Genomic DNA, 19,862 nt, shown 5'->3' on the forward strand with positions numbered 1-19,862 from the left:
TCATCCATGTTTCTCCCTAACTTTGCAAAGGTATCTAATACAATAACATTAACTGTTTTAGTACACTAACATCTGAGCCAGTTATGGGTGTGTTTTTATTTTTCTGCTTACATTTTCTCATTATTCACCTATATTTTCCTGCTTCTTGCATACCTGTACTACTTGATTGGATATCAGAAATTTTCAATTTTACTTTGTTGAGTGGTGGATATTTTTGCTTTCCTATACTTATTCTTGAGGTTTGTTCAGGGATTCAGTAAAGATCTTTGGAAACAGTTTGATCCTTTTGGTCCTTGCATTTAAGATTTTCTAGGCAGAGCTGGATCAGTGTTTGGTTGCTCCCAATACTGAGGCAAGACCCTTTTCTATATTCCACCCATTGCCCATAGAGTTATAAGGTTTTCCAGTCTAGTTTATGGGAATAGTCACTGTTTCCATCTCTGTGTGGACTCTGAGTTCTGTTACCTACAGTCCTCTTGGATGATTTATTCCCCAGAACCCAGTGGTTTCATCACATCCAAGTACTAATCAGTATTCTGGCTCACTCCTCAGGACAGACAATGAGATGAAAAACACATTCTCTAAAAGGGCATTCTTGAAATATATATCCTCAGGTCAAGACTGGAAAATTTAAAAATAGAATTTTATTTACTTTCTCCCATTAGCCCATTAGAATGAATTGCTTCATCAGATGGTCACATGGTTATATAATTCAAAGAAGTCAGAATACAACTAACTAGTACCTGAATTTTTTGAAAGTATCCCACATGTCCATAAACAGCAGTGTCTAACAGATTTCACATATAGATCCCTTGGGTTGCTTGTTAAAAATACAGATTCCTGAAGTTTAGCAAAATGTTTATAATTATTTAATTTGACTGAAGGGTACATGGGGGAATGGGTACTCTTCCACTTTTGTTAAGTTTGAAACTTTCCACAATAAAAAGCTTAGAAGAAAACCAAATATAGCAAGGCCTTGGGGTTCTATGTCTAGAGCCTGACTTAGTGGCTCCACAGGGGGACCCAGGAATCTGCATGTTCATCTGTGCCCTAGCCCAGCTGGTCCTAGAGAGACACTGGTGTACTCACCATTAAGGGATCCATTTGCGCGACTTCACTGGCTTATGGTTGCTGTTTTCCCAGGTAAGGTGTGGTCCCTGGGCCTCCAGACTGTAATGTTCAGTTAAGCGAACACTCTTCTCAGCTCATCAAGCTCTTACCTGAACAGCCTCCGGAGGACAGGGATCCTTGCAGCCCACTTTGTAAGAATGGAACTCTCCTCCAGTTAAAGAAGCAAGTTCTTTCAAAAAGTCATTCGCCATCTTATCATTGTAATTGAAGGAAATGGTATAAATAGGAATTTTCTGAAAAAATTTGACTTGGTCTATAACCATTTCAGGTGGCTGAAATGATAAGTTTTGAGAGAGAGAGAGGCAAAGAGGAGATGGAAAGAAAGAAAAAGAGAAAGAAAAAAAATAAGATGTAAAATCCCTTAGCATTTGCTCAAAGATAGTGAAAGCTCAACTAGTAATTACCTATTAGCAGGCAGTGAGTGGCTTCTTAGCAAGGTATCAATTCAGTTCAGTGAGGAAACAAGCACTGCCAGATAGTGAGAGCACAAAGACCAATGACATGGCCCTCACCCTCTGTGGGTGGGAAAAGAATGTGGGAGGAAAACTTAGCTAACCGAGACCCTCAGCTTTAGGTGCGCCTAAACTTAGAATCCATGCCTTTAAGGTGTTGGGCAATGCATGAGACCCCCTAAAGTACAGCAGTCAGAGGCCATGAGTAGAACTTCCTGACAATAGGGATGCCACAGAGTGGGGACACTGGATATTCACATGGCTTCCAACGATCTCCACCAATATAGCAATTTCCAGCTCCAGACAAGCCATGGTCAGTGTCTCCCACGAGAGAAAATCAAGAGCCATTAAGTGTCCTTCTGTGTGCTGGGCACTCTATCGGGGCACAGTGTCCCAGTTAACCCTCACACCATCTTGTGAAGTAGCTTTGGAAAGACTGTGCCTTCTCAATATCCTGCTAGCAGGGGTGTTATCTGGTACATCTTCTTGGAGGAGGGGGGTGCTATTTGGTAGTATCTATCAAAATATATACCTTTTGCCTGAGTCCACCTCTCAGAATTTACCCTACACACATCTCATACATGTGCACAACGATATATAGGCACAGCTACTTTTGCAACCTTGTTCATAACAGAAAGATCGAAAACAACCTAAATGTCCATCTTCAGGGGACATGGCAAAGTAGCCACGTGATAGAAGAGTAGGCAGCTATAAGACAATGAGGAAACTCTTTATATTGTTTTATTAATAAAGGTCCTCAGAGCTGTGGTGTAACATACTACCACTTGCATATTTTAAAGAAAATGTATGTACAAGTACATATCTGCTTGCAAACAAACTATCTCTGAAAGAAGAGAGGAGACACTGGTCACATCCATTGCCTCTTACCTGGTGAACAGGAAGTAGAAGAATTTTCTCTGTATGTTCTTTTGTACCTTTGTAATTTACACCATATCAGTGTATTACTATTCAAAAATTAAATAAACAAAGTAATTTTGAAGGTGGATTTTTTATTAAATCTATAATGGAATATGATGCAGTCATTGAGAATGATGTTTCTTAAGAATTTCGCATGACTTGAAAAATTTGCACATATTAGATTTTTTAAAAGCAAAATTAACTTATGAATGATTTAACTTTTGTTCTTTCTTATGCTTGTGCTTGTCCATATTTTCTAAATTGCAATAAAATCAGTGGGAGTTTGCTAAGAACAAAAGGACCTCTTGTCCAGATGACTTTCAAATCAGACCCTCCAGCCCCTGTTTCTAGGGGCTTCTTGGCATCCAGGAACTACAAGTGCTCACACTCGGCTTCCTCCACCAGCAACCTCCAAACCTTCATTAAATTAAGTCAGTTAACAACATAATCATTATAACCAGAAATCAGTCAGCTTGACCTCTTCTCCCTTGCTCCCACTTCCCCTCACTCGGCCAGCCCCACAACCCCCTCCCAAATTGGTCACAGAGTCCTTTGAGGCCACTTCCATTATCTCATCTCAGAAGAGAGTCTCCATGTCCCCCTTTCTGATGCTCTATCCCAGGTAGGCCCTGACCAGTCGATCAAGGTCTCGTTTTTCCCTGGCACTGACAGGCATATTTGTAACACACCAGTGGACAGAACCATATGCTCCTCTGAGCACCCCTCCCTGGCTGTGGTGAAACCCACCCTTTCCATGTGGCCTTCAAGGACCTTCACAGTCTCCCCAACCTAACTTTCAAGGCTCTGCCTGACACTCTTCTCTCATTGCCTTGTTCTCACATTGTTTCTCTGAACAGCCCCTCTGTTCCTTCTGCCCAGGATACCAGTCACCTCCTCTGTTTACAAAATTCCTTCTCCTCTTGCCAGATGCAGCGGAATGCCCCCTCCTCGGTGGAAACTTGCCTGGCTTCTCTTTACTCAGACATCGCAGAGCACAAGCATGCCCATTGTGTGGGGTTAACTGGATGCGTGCTGCGTGTCCCTTACAGTGCCAGCTTCCCTAAGCAGCGATCTAGTCACCTTTGCAGCCTCACACCTGGCGCCACATGTAGAACATAACAGGGCACAACACCCTGCTTCTGAGAGAAAGCGCAGTGACGCGTATGGGAAAACCATGTCAAGTACAACTTTACATACACTGCCTCTGACTCAGTAAGTCCAACGCCGCAGTGCGCCCAGTTGCTCTACTATTTCATCCCTGGGCCACTGGACACAGGGTATGGTACACTATTTGCCTAGCTGTCTTCACATGCACACAGCTCACAATGAAGGAGACAAGTGGGTGCCAGTTCACTCTAGTGGTTCATTTACAGGGCACTGGCCTGCAAATTTGTGTATTTACTTAATGCCCAGAGCATTAGTCTCTCATTCACAACGCTCAGAAGAAGATGACCAGACTCCGCTAAAACTTTCAAATATTTCCAGTCAGGCTAAACAAAAGAAAGAACATTCCACTATAAAGGCAGGCTTTCATTTAAATGATCACTGAGTTAACATTAGGGGTAAAACCAAGGGCGTTGTGCAGTTACATGTTTAGATTCAGAGTCCCCAAAAGAAAAAAGAAAAAGAACCTTCTCCCTCTTCGTTTATAATAAAATGTAAACCAGAGTTCAATGGGAGGCGGAGAGCTCCTAATATGGCTTTGTCTCCAGGCCTGTGGGTGTGTGACCATGTACCAGACAGCACTCAAGGCCACATAAATGTCCTCAATGCTTCCTTAGACAAAGGAATTGCTCCAGTATCTTCTCACCTCAGTTCTGGGACCCTCAGCCAAGGAGACACCTTCCGACAGCTTTTAGATGGCAGTTTAAAAGGCCCCCAATCCCTTCTCGGCATCGAGTTTCAGGGCATTAGTGAGTCCCTCTTTGTCCCCAGCTCTTATAAGTACCTGGTCAGGTCTCCCATCTGTCAAAAGGTAGATTGCTTGTGTTTCTTCATCAGCAAAAGCAATTTGCAGGGCATGCAGAGTGTTTGTGGAACTCCCGACCTACAGAAAAGAGGGAGAGATAGCCAGCACACAACTTGAATCTCAAAAAGATCTCAAACAAATGTTATGTTCTGCTTCCAGAAAGAAAGGAAAGTACTTGTGAAATAAAAGATATGTGAAAATGATATTGAGATAATAATTTAAGCCCAGGCGTTCCAAGAAACCAGCCCCTGGGTGTGCTGTCAGGCCTCTCCCTGCGGTCCCAGAGCTGGGGGAAGCCAGGGCCGGGACTCCCTGTCCTGACTGCAGAGCTCTGAGTCCTATGTCTGTGTGAGGTGCTAACGCAGCCACTGCTCATTCTGCTGTCAGCATGGCTTAGACCTGCAGCCTGAGCACTCTCGGCGGGGATATGTTTGTTTCAAACCAGGACTCATTCCGGACACCAGTATTCACAAACACGAGTGAGCCATCATTAGCGATCTGGAGGTACAACGAAGAAACTGTAAGTTTTAAAAAGTCCTGTGGTTTCTGTCCAGGGATGCATAGCACTGGCACGAGTGCCACTCCAAAACTCACAGTGAAAAAAAGCCAGACAAGTGGCCGGCACGGGCGGCTGTCACACCCACCAGAGGGCACAGGGTGGCCACTGGCCAAAATAGGGGGCAAGACGGCACCTGCCGTCAGGAGGGACACAGCGGCTTTCCCGGCCAGGATGTAGCCAGGCACTGGCAGGAAGAGTTTTTCTGGGACGCCTGCAAATGGGTAGTGCTGCCCAGGTGTACTCGGCCTGGATGCCACAGCTACAGGGCAATCTGCTCTCTTGGCTTTTTCACCACAAACCCCGGTGCTCACGGAAGAGCCTGGAAGAGTCCCGAGAACGCCTCCTTCATGGTGCAGGACGGGGAGAGGCGCAGCGACCTGTTTCTCCAGAGCCCCTCCCGTCTGCCTCCCTACAGAACCAAAGCCTCAGTCTGCACGTGGTGGAAGTGGGGAGGGCACCTGCCACCCTTGGGCCCTGGTGGAAACCAGGACAGCGGAGGAAGGAAAGAGGGAGCAACAAGCCCTGACACCTGCGGAGGAACAGGCTGGGGCTGGGCTCCGAGCTGCTGAGAGGACCACACCCTCAGAAGACACAGACCACTGAGACTGGGTTCATGTGACCTGAGGAAACCAGATGAGCATGTGTGTGAAGCCACTGCCATCCTTGGAGCTCAGAGCACTTCCTCCGGCATTTCCCCAGGATCAGCTCAGCAGTGATCCAGGGTGGCCACTTCTCCCAGCCCAGCCTCCTTCTCACCTTCATGTCTCTAACCCAGGACTGAGCCCTTTGCAAATTATCTTCATTGATTTCAACAAGTTTTTCCCGCCAAGCAACTGCTTGGGCATCAAACTGCACAAAATTGAATTTCCTTTTAAATTTCAGCTGTTCCTGTAAGAGACAATTATTATATAACCATCAAACCACTCAAACATATTAGAACAGGTCATGGTTTGATAAGTTTTAATCACCATGATATCTATTTTCAGTTCTAGAAGGTAAAAATTACATTCAACAGAGAAAATCTTTTCTAGTACAAGAGGCTTTTAGGTAAGTTATACACAGTTTTCAGCCGTGGGCAAACTACGGCCCACAGGCCGGATCCGGCCCATTCGGCTGTTCTATCCTGCCCACAGAGCCGAAAGAGCGGAGGGTTCTCTTGCTCTCCCCTCCACTCCTTTACTTTGAATTTATATTAGTTCACACAAACACTCCATCCATGCTTTTGTTCCGGCCCTCCGGTCCAGTTTAAGAACCCATTGTGGCCCTCGAGTCAAAAAGTTTGCCCACCCCTGGTTAGATAGTAAACCTTTACAAATGTATATAAGCATGAATATATATTATGTATCATATATATAAGTTTATATGTAGTGTGACATTAAATGTTGTCTCTAATACTGATATTGATGATACACCAAGTACTGCCACTAAATGCAATATGCTTCAGAAAAGAAATCCGAAGCAGAGTTCCACGTTGGCCATCTTTCTGGCTGGGCTATGACCCCATAACACATCTGCTCCCTTGCCTCCCATCAGCCTCTATTTCTCCAACAGGTTTTCCCAATGAAAAGCTGCACTTTGTAGTAGTCCACGCCCCCCAGGTATTTTCTGTGCTTAATACTTCACTGCTGCTGGCCCATGACAGTGCTGTGGTGCCCATTTCCAGGTGTGGGAACTTGGGGTTAGGATGCACGGTGTCTGCTTTAGGCCTACAAGCCAGAGGCAGCCAGGCGGAGCGAGCACGGGAAGCTCCTGACCGCCAGGCTGCGCACGCACACAGCACCCTTACCCCCTGGGAATTAAAATTTCAGTGTGACCTACAGACGAAACCATGGAGATGTGTGCATGCCACAGACCTCAGGACAGAGAAAGTTGGAGCAGTGGACACAGAAGCTCCCTTGGTAGCCCACGTGTTACAGAAAGGACCCGCCAAAGGAAGGTCTGCTTGCCATTGAGAACTGGGGTTCTCCCGGGGAAAGGAGCCTTTTCTGAAATGACTGGCTTTCCTGTGGACTTTTTTAGTGCAGACCTCCCCGGTGTACCTCTGTTCCCACAGCAGTGATGCCCAGCGGAGATGTTTTCACGATACACAGGCCCCAGTGCATGGGCTGCTAGCTCATCTAACCTGCATAAACCGGATGATCTTGTCCTTCACCAAGTCCAGTTTGCCCTTCATTGAGTGAGACGTATCAATGAGGATGTAGACGCAGTCCTTATACACTTTCCCAAAGAGGATTCGACTCCCAGCCTGTAGCCATTCAATCCTAGGCAGGAAATAGTTTGAACATGAATGGTTAGGGCCTGTGGTGCAAGAGCACCTTCCTAAGAGCTTCACGAGACGGAGGCGGAGCCGGGCTGCGTTGTTACATACAATCTCCTGAGGATGGATTTCTCACGTTGAAGGCTTTTTGAGGACAATCCTACATTGGGGCTGGTTCCCTCATTGACTCCCTCTCCCCGAACCATCGTCATTCCAAGTAAAACAGAACCAGGAAAATTAACGTGACAGAAAATAAATCCAATACTGGGTTCCAAAAGTCAAAAGTAAATTATTTGCAGTCATCTGAAAGTTTGAAGCCCTCAGCTATGGCTTCAGACCATTTTCCTTCTAACCCTGCTGACCACAGTCCGCTGGTAACACCAGCGCATTCCTGAAGCCTCGATGGACCTCATGCACAATGCCAGGCACCCCAGGTCCCTGCAGTGACCAAGCACCAGGCCGCTGTGTGTGCAGGGCTGCTTCGGGATGGGCTGGGCTCCCATCACAGGATGCAAACTTACATTCATGGCTGCAGGCAAAGCCTGGGTGAGGGAGCAGCGAATGGAAAAACACCTGAAACTGAGTTCAGAGTTCAGCAAGGCCTAGGCAACTAGAACTGGTAGGACAGACTCTGGAGAGTATCGAATGAAATGAAATACAACATAATAGAATTTGTGAGAGACAGCTAAAGAGCTACTCAGAGGAAAGTTTATAAAATAAATGTTTATGCCTTAGCCAGTTTGGCTCAGTGGATAGAGTGTTGGCCTGTGTACTGAAGGGTCCTGGATTTGATTCCGGTCAAGGGCACATGCCCACGTTGCAGGCTCGATGCCTAGTAGGGGGCATGTAGGAGGCAGCCGATCAATGATTCTCTCTCATCATTGATGTTTTTATCTCTCTCTCCCTCTCCCTTCCTCTCTGAAATCAATAAAAATAAAAAAAAATAATAAAATAAAAGCAAAACAAAAAACAAAATAAACAAAGAAAAATAAATGTTTTATACTAGAAAGAAAGGTCTCAAATCAGTGATATCCATCCTTACTTAAACATAAAGTAAGTGAAAAGAAATAAAAAGAGTGAGAGTAACAATTTGGCATAAAAAGGAGAAGACCCTACAAAGAAAAAAAACACACACACACAACAAAACCAAAAGAAAAGATGAATAAAATGGATACCTCTAGCCAGACTGCTTAGAAAATAAAGATGACAAGTTACCAATATCAGCTCTATGAGCATTTACAGAAATTGAATACCTAATTAAAAACCTTCCCACAAAGAAAAACTCCAGGCCCAGATGGCTTCAGTGGTGACTTCCACAAGCATTTAAGGGAGAGATAATACCAATTCTCCATGGGAAACAGAGGGACAAAAGACCTGGCAGCTGCCAGGCAGAATGTCTTCTAAGCAGCATCCTTTTGCCCAGACCTGAAATCCAAACAATTCTCTCCAAAAGTCAACCTTGAAACTATAGGCAGAGATGGCTCCAGACATAAGGATTAGTTTTTCTGAGTAACCCTTCACCAATAAGCCGTCACCAACTGGGTTTTGAGAAGTTGGGGCTCCAAAGAATTAATATGGAGACAGGTGTCTGCAGCCTATACCTGTCTGAAAACACAGAAGGAAGTAGGGAACTCTCACTTCCAAGCGGCTACTGCAGGCAGGTACTCGCCTATACTTGTTACATTTAGTATCTAATCTAATCCATAGAACACATTTCTAAATGGCATTACTATTCCCACTTTATAAACGAGGAAACCGATGCCCAAAATCATCAACGAACTTGCCCAGGGTCACACAGCAAGTGCAGAGCGGGGATTAGAATCCAGCTCTCTCTGACCCCGGAGCCCATGCACCTGAATGGATCTGGTCCTCAGGGTCTAAGCTGTCCCAGGGTCTAAGCCTTGGGAGGTGAAAGCATGAGGTGGATCATCCCCAGGGGTCTGAGGTTGAGGCCACAGCAAATATTAATAGCAGGGTGGAGAGGAATCACATGATGGTATTTCTAGCTGATTTCTAAAAGGCATATCTGTACACACTGAGTGGCATAATAATCTGGCCACTCAACCAGATTATTATGCCACTAATAACCTGTGTGTGTGTGTGTGTGTGTGTGTGTGTGTGTGTGTGTGTGTGTGTGTATTAGAGGCCCGGTGCATGAATTCGTGCATGGGTGGGGTCCGGCCAGCCTGGCCAGGGGGAGGGGACATGGGTGGTTGGCTGGACTGCCTACTGGTCGAACTCCTGGTTGAGGGGACAATTTGCATATTAGCCTTTTATTATATAGGATAGGATATATACTGAGTGGCCAGATTATTATGCGTTCAGAGATCATAATAATCTGGCCACTCAGTGTATATAAAAGCCTAAGTGACCGTTAGGACTGGTTGACTGAATGACCGGTTGACTGGTCGCTATGACATGCACTGACCACCAGGGGGCAGATGCTCAATGCAGGAGCTGCCCTTTGGTCGTCAGTGCGCTCCCACAGCCAACCTCCCACAGCCAGCCAACTTCCCCCGATTCTTCCCCCTGGCCAGCCCCAATTGGGACTGGGTGAGATTGGCCTGATTGCCAGCCAGGCCAAGGGATCCCACTGGTGCACAAATTCGTGCACTGGGCCTCTAGTATCCATATAAATTTTCCCACTATAATAAAATGTTTAACATTGTAACAGTCACCCTGAAATGTAATATTCAAGAAGACAGATGGAATATAGTCTCAATATACCTTCACCCACAACTCTGAGGAGAAGCATTCCTTAGCTGCTTACAGTAATGAACAACCAGCATGTTAACTACACCTTTGCTGTTTTTAAGAATCTGAATCCAAACATCACCCTTTGGTATTAACAACAAGGCCACCAGCAAAGCAAACTTGACTTAACATGTTTACTGGCCATTTCTCTTTGTTACGCTTTTAGAAAGAGGTCAAGCAGATTTGAATTCAGAGAGACCAGACCTCTTGTACCCTCCTGCAAACACACCAACCTGCGCTGGATCTGGGCCAGGACCACATGGATTCTCTCGGTATACCACGTGCACTTCTCCTTGGTAATGCAGACGTGGACCAACCTCCCATCCTTCCAGGGAGCATGGACAAATCTGCTACAGTATTTCGCATGGACTGTCTTCCTGTTGGTCTCCTAAGGAAACAACAAAGGACAGAAGCCACTCAGAAACCATTCCACCACGAAAAGTCTCCAGATGGCACCTCCATCTCTGCCTCAGTCATACAGCTCATAACTCTCATTCCCACGTAAAATCATTCCACTGTTGGTTCAACCAAGCATGCACTGGGGTCTGCTCTATATGGAGGCCTCTGCTAGATATCATGAATGATGTCAGAACGATGTGTGCAACCCCATCTGTGCCCCAGAGAAGCTAATGTTTCCAGCAGGGGAACACTGTGCAGACAGGAAGAGGTCTGAGGACGGCGCCTTGAAGCCTTCAGCATTTAGCTGGGAAAGAACTAACAAAGAATGCTGAGAAAGAGTGGAAGTGAGATAGAAGGAAAAACAGGATAGTGCATTTTTTGTAAGTAAGAGAATTCAAGGAAGTAACCAAACTACATCAAATGTTGATAACAGAAAGAGACTGAGAATTGATCCCTGGATTCAGCAACTCAGGTGTCCCTTCAAAGTGGGTTTTGGTGGAGAGGGGGCCTTTGCCTGACTGGAGTGCATTCAAGAATGTGTGAGAAGTGCAGAATTGGAGAGCGGGAATGTATAAAACTCTTAGGGGATTGAATTCTAGAGAGGAGCTAAGGAATGAGGTTAAGGAGGCAGAGCTGGAGGCCAGTAGAGGATGAACAGGCTATATTTAAGATGGAACAAATAGCACCATGTTTATATGCTGATGGAAAAGATCTAGAAAGGAGGGCAATACTGACTATATGAATTAGAAAGGGGGAGAATGAATGAATGAGGAAATTGGAATCAGTGCACACATGGAGGGGTTGGGCTTAGACAGAAGCAAGGGCGGTCAGCCATCCTAGAAGAAATAAGAGAACATCCAGACACAGATGCTAGGAGATTTGTAGCAGTTTGTAGGTGTTCATGGATGTTCACTTCAAAGTTCAGTGCAACGGGAACAAGGTTGCCTGCTGAGAGCGAGCACAGAGAAGATGCTGAAGTTGGAAGAGGAAGAAGGAAGTAGACATCTGGCAGGATGAGAGTCTGCATGCACTGGGAGAGGACATGGGACTGTGGTGCAGCACAAAAGACCCGCCTGAAGTTACAGGTCAGGGATTGAAAGTGAAGCCAGACACATGGCTGTGTTTTTCTCCTCCTTCACCCACTGGAGTCATCTGCACAGGTATACGGCAGAAATGGCAGAAGTGGATTTAACCAGGGGTGGGGTTTTGCCAGGGAGTGCAAGAATGTAAGAGAGAAAAAGTAGTTGAGGATGTGAGGGGGACTAAAGGATAGAGAGAACAGAGAGAAGATGGCAGAAACAACAAATCAGACATCCCAGTGGGGTTGAAAGGTTGATGCAATTAGGACAGCAGAGGAAATGACCTAAAAAAAGTGATCAAACAGTGGACCTTTGGAATTGATTATATGGGTTATGATTACACAGCTATTTGTAATGACAATGTCAGTGGTAGCCTATGACAGAAGTGGTATGTAGGGAGTAGAGGAGAACGTCATTGGAGAAGAGTAGGTCAGAGAAGTGAAAGGTCAGAGAAGTGAAAGGTCAGGCCATCTACATGGTATTGACATCACTAGGAATTAAAACAGGGCCAGTGACAGCAAGCCACAAGCTTAATCGTCAAGGACTGACAGAGGAGGCCTGGGGCACAGTAGGTGACAGCCACAGAAGGTGTAGTGCGTGGTACATTCTGATGACATGGGAAGAAGGCAGGAGAATGATCAAGAAGCAGCAAAGAGGAGCAAAGAGGCTACTGCCCACCCCTGCCCACCCCCAGCCCACAGGAGAAGGAGAGTGAAACCAGGGTCCACAAGAGAGAACCCAGAGGAGCAGAAGGGTTCTCAGATCACCTGCGGCTCCAGGGGTTTGCGGATGACTTCTATGTCCAGAGGGCACAGTGGGCGGGTTCGGGGAGTCAGAGAGAAAGGGAGGAGGCTCGGGAAAGGGCGGTCAGAGCCACACATGAGTGAGATTCAGGGGCCCTGTGGTGACTGATGCGAACAGGGTTGAGGGCGTTGATAAAATCAGCCCTGATGCTGCCAAGGCGGGCAGAGGGGAAGCACATCTCCCCGCAGCCCCAGGCGAAGGATGCCCTCTCATTCTCACCATGTTCCTGGGATGGCACCCACAAGAGTCTGTCTACTCAATCCCAACATGCAGCCTCTGCCCACTGTGCCTTACACACTCCCAAGTAGAAACACACCAAACCATATGGTGCGTGAATCCAGGGTCAGGCAGCAGAGTTTCAGAATGGGGAAAGCACCGTGTGAGAGCCACGCAGATCTGAGTGCAAACTCGGCCTCCACCTGCCATGAGGTATCAGGTGAGTTGCCTCACCTTTCGGAGGCCCTGTGACTTTGCTTTGTCGTGTGTGATGTGAGAGCACAAATATGCAACTTCTGTGTAAAGCACATGGGCATTCCATAAGTGCTCAATGCTGAGTCCTCATGCGCTTAGTAAAGAAGGCAGGCAATGTCTGCTGGGCATCTCCTGGGCGCGAGGCTCTGTGCTCAGACATGCATTTCTTTTCATTTGGACTTTACACCACCTACTACAGATGTGGAGAGTGAGACTAAACAAGGCTAAATTATTGCTCAACATCTCATAATTAGTAACTGGTAGAAACTGTTCATACCCAGGTCTCCTTACTCCAAATCTGGTGCACTTTCTCCCAAACCAGACTGCCGGGTATAGAGCAAGGGCTCAATAAACATTTGTTAGAGGAACAGACGGTGAGACCAGAGTAGGTTTGGGAACATCAGGCCTGGCTTTGTACGCGAGCAGCATAGGCAACCGTGCCTGTGATGTGATTTCAGGGGTGCCCCGAAATTTCACGTTACTAGACCTTGCCTGAAATGTCCTAATTAGAAATGAATTCTGTCTCCTCCTCCCACCAGCTCATTATCTTGGAAATGCTACACAGCGAGGCCTTTTTAGTCATTTATTCCTAGATCAGTACCTACAAACTGGTTTTTATAGTTAAGAGATTATGAGGCCCTGCCAATGGTAGTCTGGGAGAACCCTAAATAATCTACCTTTTTCACAGCCTCAGTTTCTCCCTACCTTATACACATCACAATTTTAGGCATAAATCTGGTTTCAGATATGTAGCCCCAAATACTAAAAATAAAACTGTCCCTTTTTTTCATCAATATTTTTGAAAGATATTGTATACTTCTCAACTTTTACCATATTATTATTTATTAGCACAAGAAAATTGAGGCAAAATATTCCTCATTTATAAGCCAAATTATTCAAACTTTCCCTATAAAATTTCATATAAAACTGTCGAGGGAAGAAGGAGAAATCTGTGTTGGAGAGGCCTGAGTGCACCTCCGCACGGCCAGGAAGAGGCAGTAAGCTAGGTCCAAATGGGCAAGGATTCGTATTCTTTTTTTATTATTATTATTATTCTTTAAAATATTACATATGTCTCCTTTTTCCCTGATTGACCCCACCCCCCCGCCACGCTCTCCCCCAGGACCAGCCCCCACCGTCCCAGTATCCGTGTCCATTGGTTATGCTAATATGCATGCATACAAGTCCTTTGGTTGATTTCTTATCACCACCACCCCCTCTCCCGCCTTCTCTCTGACGATTCATATTCTTAAATAGCCAGGGCCTAGTGTACCTTTTAAAATGAACATTTAGTTATGCTTATTTACTGAACTAATGACATTACTGAATGATGTCTACAAAATCAGGAAACTGTCTGGGGGAGGCAACAGGCGAGATGTCCCCCCAGCGCAGAATTGCTCTACAGCCAGCATATATTCCAGGAAACAAGTCTGCGTCAATTCTGCATTTTCCTCCTAATTCCGTTTTTCTATTCTCCTCCTTGCAGTTCATTGTCAGGACACAGCAGTAAAAGAGCAAACATGCATCGAGCGGTCTTCAGTCCTGAGAGAAAGGCCCTTCCTCGAGGAGCCTTGGCCAGCCAGCCTATGTGGTGGAGAGCCTGGGGTTTCACTTCCGACTTGACAGCCTTCTCAGTGACGATCTTGGCCTTGAACTGGAGATTAAAGATACACAGAGTGGCCTGCCTTTGAGAGGGACCCCGACTTCCTCTCCCAGTCATGTCTGCTCCGTTGCTGGCATTTTGGCTTTCACTTCCCAGTGGGTACCTGGGCCTTTCCTACCTCCTCTTAGAGCTTTTCTTCAGTTTAGATACATTTAGAATATTCATTTTATCCTCATGTCCTGTTTCATATTGTGAGACTTTTTAGTCTTTCCATAATTCTGAACTTTTGACAGTTTGGGTTCTATTTACATCTAGCATTTCTCAAAGTGTGGACCCTGGACCAGACGCTTCCACATCATCTGAGGCTTTGATCTAAATGCACATTCTTGGCTCAAACCCCAGACCCTCTGACTCACGTGTGTTAGTGTTTAGGAGCTGTTACTATAGATCCTTATCCTTCCCTGGGAGCCAGAGTCGGGCACTTAGAGAAGCTACGCTCCTTCCCGACCCATTGGCACAATGGAACTACAGCTTTCAAAGGTTCTCAACATGCACACACCCTTCCAGTGGCTAGCCCCTTACAGAACTGATTTGTGTTCACTAGGGATGCACTAAGTGCTGGCTGACAGTCACTAGGACTGGTGCATCTTTAAGATGGACCGAGGGATGCCTGCTTTGGGCATATTCACAAGTAGTTTCCTTCTTCCACTCAATATGGAGGAGCAAAGGGCGTCTCCTTAGAAATAACACTGCATATTTCTGAGACATATAATGCCTGAATTACAACAAGCCCAGCTCCTGGCTTATGTATAATTACTGTATAGTTCATTTATCTCTAGAAAACATTCCCAGAGCTGGTCTCCACCCCCACAGGTGGAGTGTATGGTGAGAAGCAGTGTACAGTCCTTCTGCGTGGACACCCCAGGCAGCTTCCCTCCACGCCGCCTTTAACCTGGTGCTGCCCTGGGCTCTGGCCTGAGGGATGCCTCGCCTACCTACTCAGGGCACCAAGAGAAGGCACGGCCCCGCGGGAGCGCACTTACCGCACTGGTCTGTATGGACTCGTTCTCGGGTTTGGCTTTTATATCAACGACTCCATCAGCATGGCGAAAGGAACAGTCAGCAAGGACATCATAAAATGACAGCTTTTGGGCGTTTAAGCCATATTTCTGCAGCCACTTCTTAGAGTCCCACATGTCTTCTGGATTAGGTTCACTTCCAACAGAGGTTGTTCCTGACTCTATTTTTGGAATCACAGTTCATTAGCCATTCAGATTACACAAGCCATTTATATTTCACCCCCACCGTAACATTCACCACACTCAAACATGTTCTTTGTGAGACCCCACTCACTTCAGGAAGCATGCTTTCAAAGCAGGGATGGCAAAGAATCCATTCACAAGACTAGAAGGCAGGGACCTGCTACTCTTCATCTTACTTCCTCTCTACCTAAGTTGATTGGCCCCATGCATAGGTGGAGATGGTCAACAGACCAAGGCAGTGTGTTTGGGGGAGCATTAAAATTGGGGTCAGAAGCTCTGGGTTCAAGTCCTGCCTCCATCGCTTTCTAGCTTGGGCAAGTACCCACACTTGGGCAAATTGCCCCACTTAATCTCTCTGAGCTTCAGCAGAACCCTTCCCCTGCAAGTGGAAGACAGCATCCACCTCACCTTCCTAGGTGTGCTGAAGTGACTCAAGGAGACAAGGCGTGTGGAAGTGCTTTGTAATGAGGGGGGAAAGGAGGAGCATGTAACCTGCATTGAGGCAGAAGTCAGTCAACCCCAGAAGACGGGTGGGCTGCCTTCCAGGAGCTCCCGTTGACTTGGTGGGTTTATGCTGATTCAAAGTCTGGCCCTCAATTCTGCAGGCTCAGCAACTTATGTGTCAGCACCTGGAGCTGATCTATGACAACTAACTTTAGTCAGATTCACAGGATAAAGCATAATCCAGAAGGTCAATTGCCTAAATATCCCCAGCCTTAGGCACATGACCTTGGTGTTTTCCAAAGGTTTCCTATACTCTTTAAGGGGGGGGGGGGGAGGTATTATGCTGCTGATACCATTATAATTAACCTAGTTATTAATAATAGGAAAGGACAAAGGGAAAGGTAAATATAGGCATGCCATTTGTGCAGCTCTGCCAGGAAGCTACAATCTAATACTCCCCAGGGAGCCACCAGTCCATTACCCACTGGACAGAACAGATGAATGCCCAGTAAGTCTGGGTGAAATAGGGAAGGTACTTGATTGTCAGTCACACCTGGGAATGGGTCATTGGCCAGAGTAGGCGTGGCCACTGCAAGCACATGAAGATTGGAGATATTTAATCCCCTAAACAAAGGAGTTTGCTCTCTTGCGCTCTTGGTGGCTTCTTGGCCCCTGGCTCTCTTGGTCGCTCTCATGCACCTGCGCTCCTGCATTCGCCCACATGGCCCGCAGCCATGCGGACCCCACACCATGGACTGATGGACTGCAACCAGCCTGATGCTGTGCCGGACACAGCTCCACCTGGAAAGGAAGCTTGGGACACTGGCTTTGCTTCTAGCTCTTCTGGGTCCCCAGCTGCACTTCTTCCAGGACTGGATTAAGGGCAAGGGGACTTTAGAAACCCAGGAATGTTATTCCACAGAAATAAAAATCACTCATGCTCCCTGCGAGTCTCAGAAAATTCTTTTTCTCAAGATATCATAAAGACTCAGTGGGAAAAGGGACACCCCACTTCCACTGATAACACTACCTGAGCAGAAAAACCATGACAGCCAGCTGTCATACAAGCAGAAAAGTATTTATCTGGTGGCACAAAACTCCCTACTGCCACCTAAGGGAGACTGGGGTACCTTGGAGCAGGCACAGAGGAGAGAGGAACAAGTCTGAAGCTGAGGAGGCATGGGATCTGGAGCTGGCTGGCGCTGGCCTGTGAGAGCTGACCCTACGCCTCTCCTTCCAGCTGGGCTCAGTGGGAGCACATTGCTGGGGTGAAACTGACCATGCGGGGAGAATTTACAAAACCTGGAGATCAGCAGTAGGTACAAATCGGGGCTTTTTTTATTCTGAAGTGCGGATGGTAAACATGTACCTGCATGCCACCAGAAGGCAGGCAGAAAGGACTGAGATTTTAGCTCCACTGGGACCAGCAGAGCCCTGGGAGGACCAAGAGGGGGTGGGCAGAGGTGGGTTTCCAGGCCTACAGAGTCCATTTCCACTTAGATCAGTGATTCTAGCCCTGAACACTGGAATCCTCTGAGGAGTTCTAAAAATAATCCCGGGATCCACCCAGGCAGAAGCATCAGATGCTGTTCTAATTGGTCTAAACCAGCCGTGGGCAAACTACGGCCCGCGGGCCAGATCCGGCCCGTTGGGCTGTTCTATCCGGCCCTCGGAGCGAAAGAGCGGAGGGTTCTCTTGCTCTCCCCTCCGCTCCTTCACCAGCAGCAGTGTTAACATGGCAACGTCAGGAAACAGGGCCGCAGCTCCTTCTTCTGAGTGGGCGGATTTATAGCCGCCCATTCAGTAGAAGGAACAACCTCTCAATTTTCCAGAGGCTCCTTGTAATGCCCGCGGACGCGTCCCCCGACATCACCCTGGGAATGCGGAGACACGTTATCATGGTGATGTAGTGAGACACGCCCCTGGAGAGCACAGTATCAGAGCATTAGCTAAAAAGGAGACCAACAACACTGTTCCCACTCAAGTTGATGTTTTAAAGACCAAAAACCTTTCAACCCAGTCTACATTGCCATCTACATCTACGTCCCGGGCATAATTTGGAAGTTGCACTAAAGAAAATGTTTAATTTACTGTTTATACATTTTGTTCTTTTCTATTTGTTTTAGTTTTAAATTATTTTATTATATTTAAGCTTAATTTGAAAGGCTTTTGTACCTTTCCTTTGTTAGGCAATTTTATTTTGCCTTTGCCATCTTCAATATAAGGTATGTTATTGTGCTATGATTCCTCCATTTTTTGAAGTTTCAAATTATAATAATTAGTGTTTACATTCTTCTTGTTAAAATGTTTGAAATGAATAAAACTATTGAAATAATAATAAAAAAAAGACCGTACCCTTTTATGTAATGATGTTTACTTTGAATTTATATTAGTTCACACAAACACTCCATCCATGCTTTTGTTCCGGCCCTCCGGTCCAGTTTAAGAACCCATTGTGGCCCTCAAGTCAAAAAGTTTGCCCACCCCTGGTCTAACACTGGGATTTTTCAAGCTCCCCAGTGACTGCACTGTGCAGCCTAGCTTCGCGCCTGGCCTAAGGTGGAAAAAGCTTTCTAAACTGTGATCTGGAGATCCCATCCACCATGCTTCAGCAGACACAGATCCAAGGCAGATTATACTTTTAACTTAAAGGTAGCACTCACTATTAGGGACACAAAAATATTACCCATTCTTACCCATTCCTCTATTTAAGGGGTTATGTAATTAGAATAAGATTTGAGGACATAAAACACTTCAGAGCCAGTTGTTTCTCAATAACACCTAAAGGATCTGTCTACCCGTCTTACATATGAGCCATGTCCTCAGATTTTCATAGAGACTTTTTAAATAACTGAAATCTTCTGGAGCTGGGACATCGCAAAGAACCCTGCTTTTGGCTTTTGCACTTTAAACCATCCTGGCATCAGACGCTGCGCTGGGCTCACCCAGGCAGCTCCAGCCAGAGGCTTCGGGGCCTCTGACCCCAGGTTCCCCGCGTGCTCACCTGCATCACAGGGACACAGCACAAAGAGAACAGAACTGTTGGCTCAGTAGGGTCAGCTTCCTTGGAAAACCCTTCCGGTGGCTATTTTTCCTCCACTTAGAATATACTTGTTAATTCTACCCTAAGCCTTTGTCTCTGTTATTCCTGCTTCATTATTCACCTTCCTTCTTTCTAATCAATAGGTGCAGCAGGAAATAAACTTTTCATTCAGTTATTTCCATATCATATCCTTCTGCTCTGTTTTATTTTAAAGTTGACTTCTTTTAAAACAACAAGAGCCCTTTACTAATGATAAAACCTGCTTACCATAAAAGAATTACATAAAAACGCATCATATCAATTTTAACAAATGGTTTTAAAGGTTCAGAGAACCTAGAGGCAATGTCCAGCAGAAAGAAAGAAAGACATTCCCAGTAGCCAGGAAGAATGTTTGAACCCCGCAAGGCTGAGAGGAAATCACTGTGGAGCACAATTCCAAGTGAAGAGTTTTGAAAGACGCATTTTAATTTGCCTATTTCTAAAATGGCATTTAAAACAAACTGAAAATAGTTGAGGATCAGTATTGTGGACAACAAATTCTATCTTTACAAAATAGTATGACCTGCAAGATACACACAAGCCAATTCAAGATGTTTGGTATAAAGAAGAAAAATCAAGATTGAGAATTGGGAAAAGTATTAATGGAGTTTGGGAATTTGAGATTCAGAACCTGAAATTCATGTAGTAGTGAGAACTGAACTCTGAAACCGACTGGGG

At 46.0% G+C, this 19,862-nt stretch overlaps 1 protein-coding gene across 3 annotated transcripts in view; it reads right to left on the reverse strand.

Moving 5' to 3' along the window:
- Positions 1-19,862, reverse strand: part of VWA3B (von Willebrand factor A domain containing 3B) — a 167,338-nt gene that overhangs the window by 77,750 nt on the left and 69,726 nt on the right. For 2 of the 3 annotated variants that reach the window (XM_080684535.1, XM_080684537.1), the window contains 6 exons: positions 15,440-15,636; positions 10,274-10,428; positions 7,152-7,290; positions 5,786-5,917; positions 4,450-4,548; positions 1,221-1,403 (listed from right to left, as the gene is read on the reverse strand). In XM_080684535.1, the coding sequence (XP_080540661.1) occupies positions 1,221-1,403; positions 4,450-4,548; positions 5,786-5,917; positions 7,152-7,290; positions 10,274-10,428; positions 15,440-15,636 (905 nt within the window). The remainder of the gene's footprint in view (positions 1-1,220; positions 1,404-4,449; positions 4,549-5,785; positions 5,918-7,151; positions 7,291-10,273; positions 10,429-15,439; positions 15,637-19,862) is intronic. The other variant, XM_080684536.1, reaches the window with a different exon arrangement.

This window comes from Plecotus auritus (assembly GCF_963455305.1).
Source record: "Plecotus auritus genome assembly, chromosome: 8".
Classification (NCBI taxonomy): domain Eukaryota; kingdom Metazoa; phylum Chordata; class Mammalia; order Chiroptera; family Vespertilionidae; genus Plecotus; species Plecotus auritus.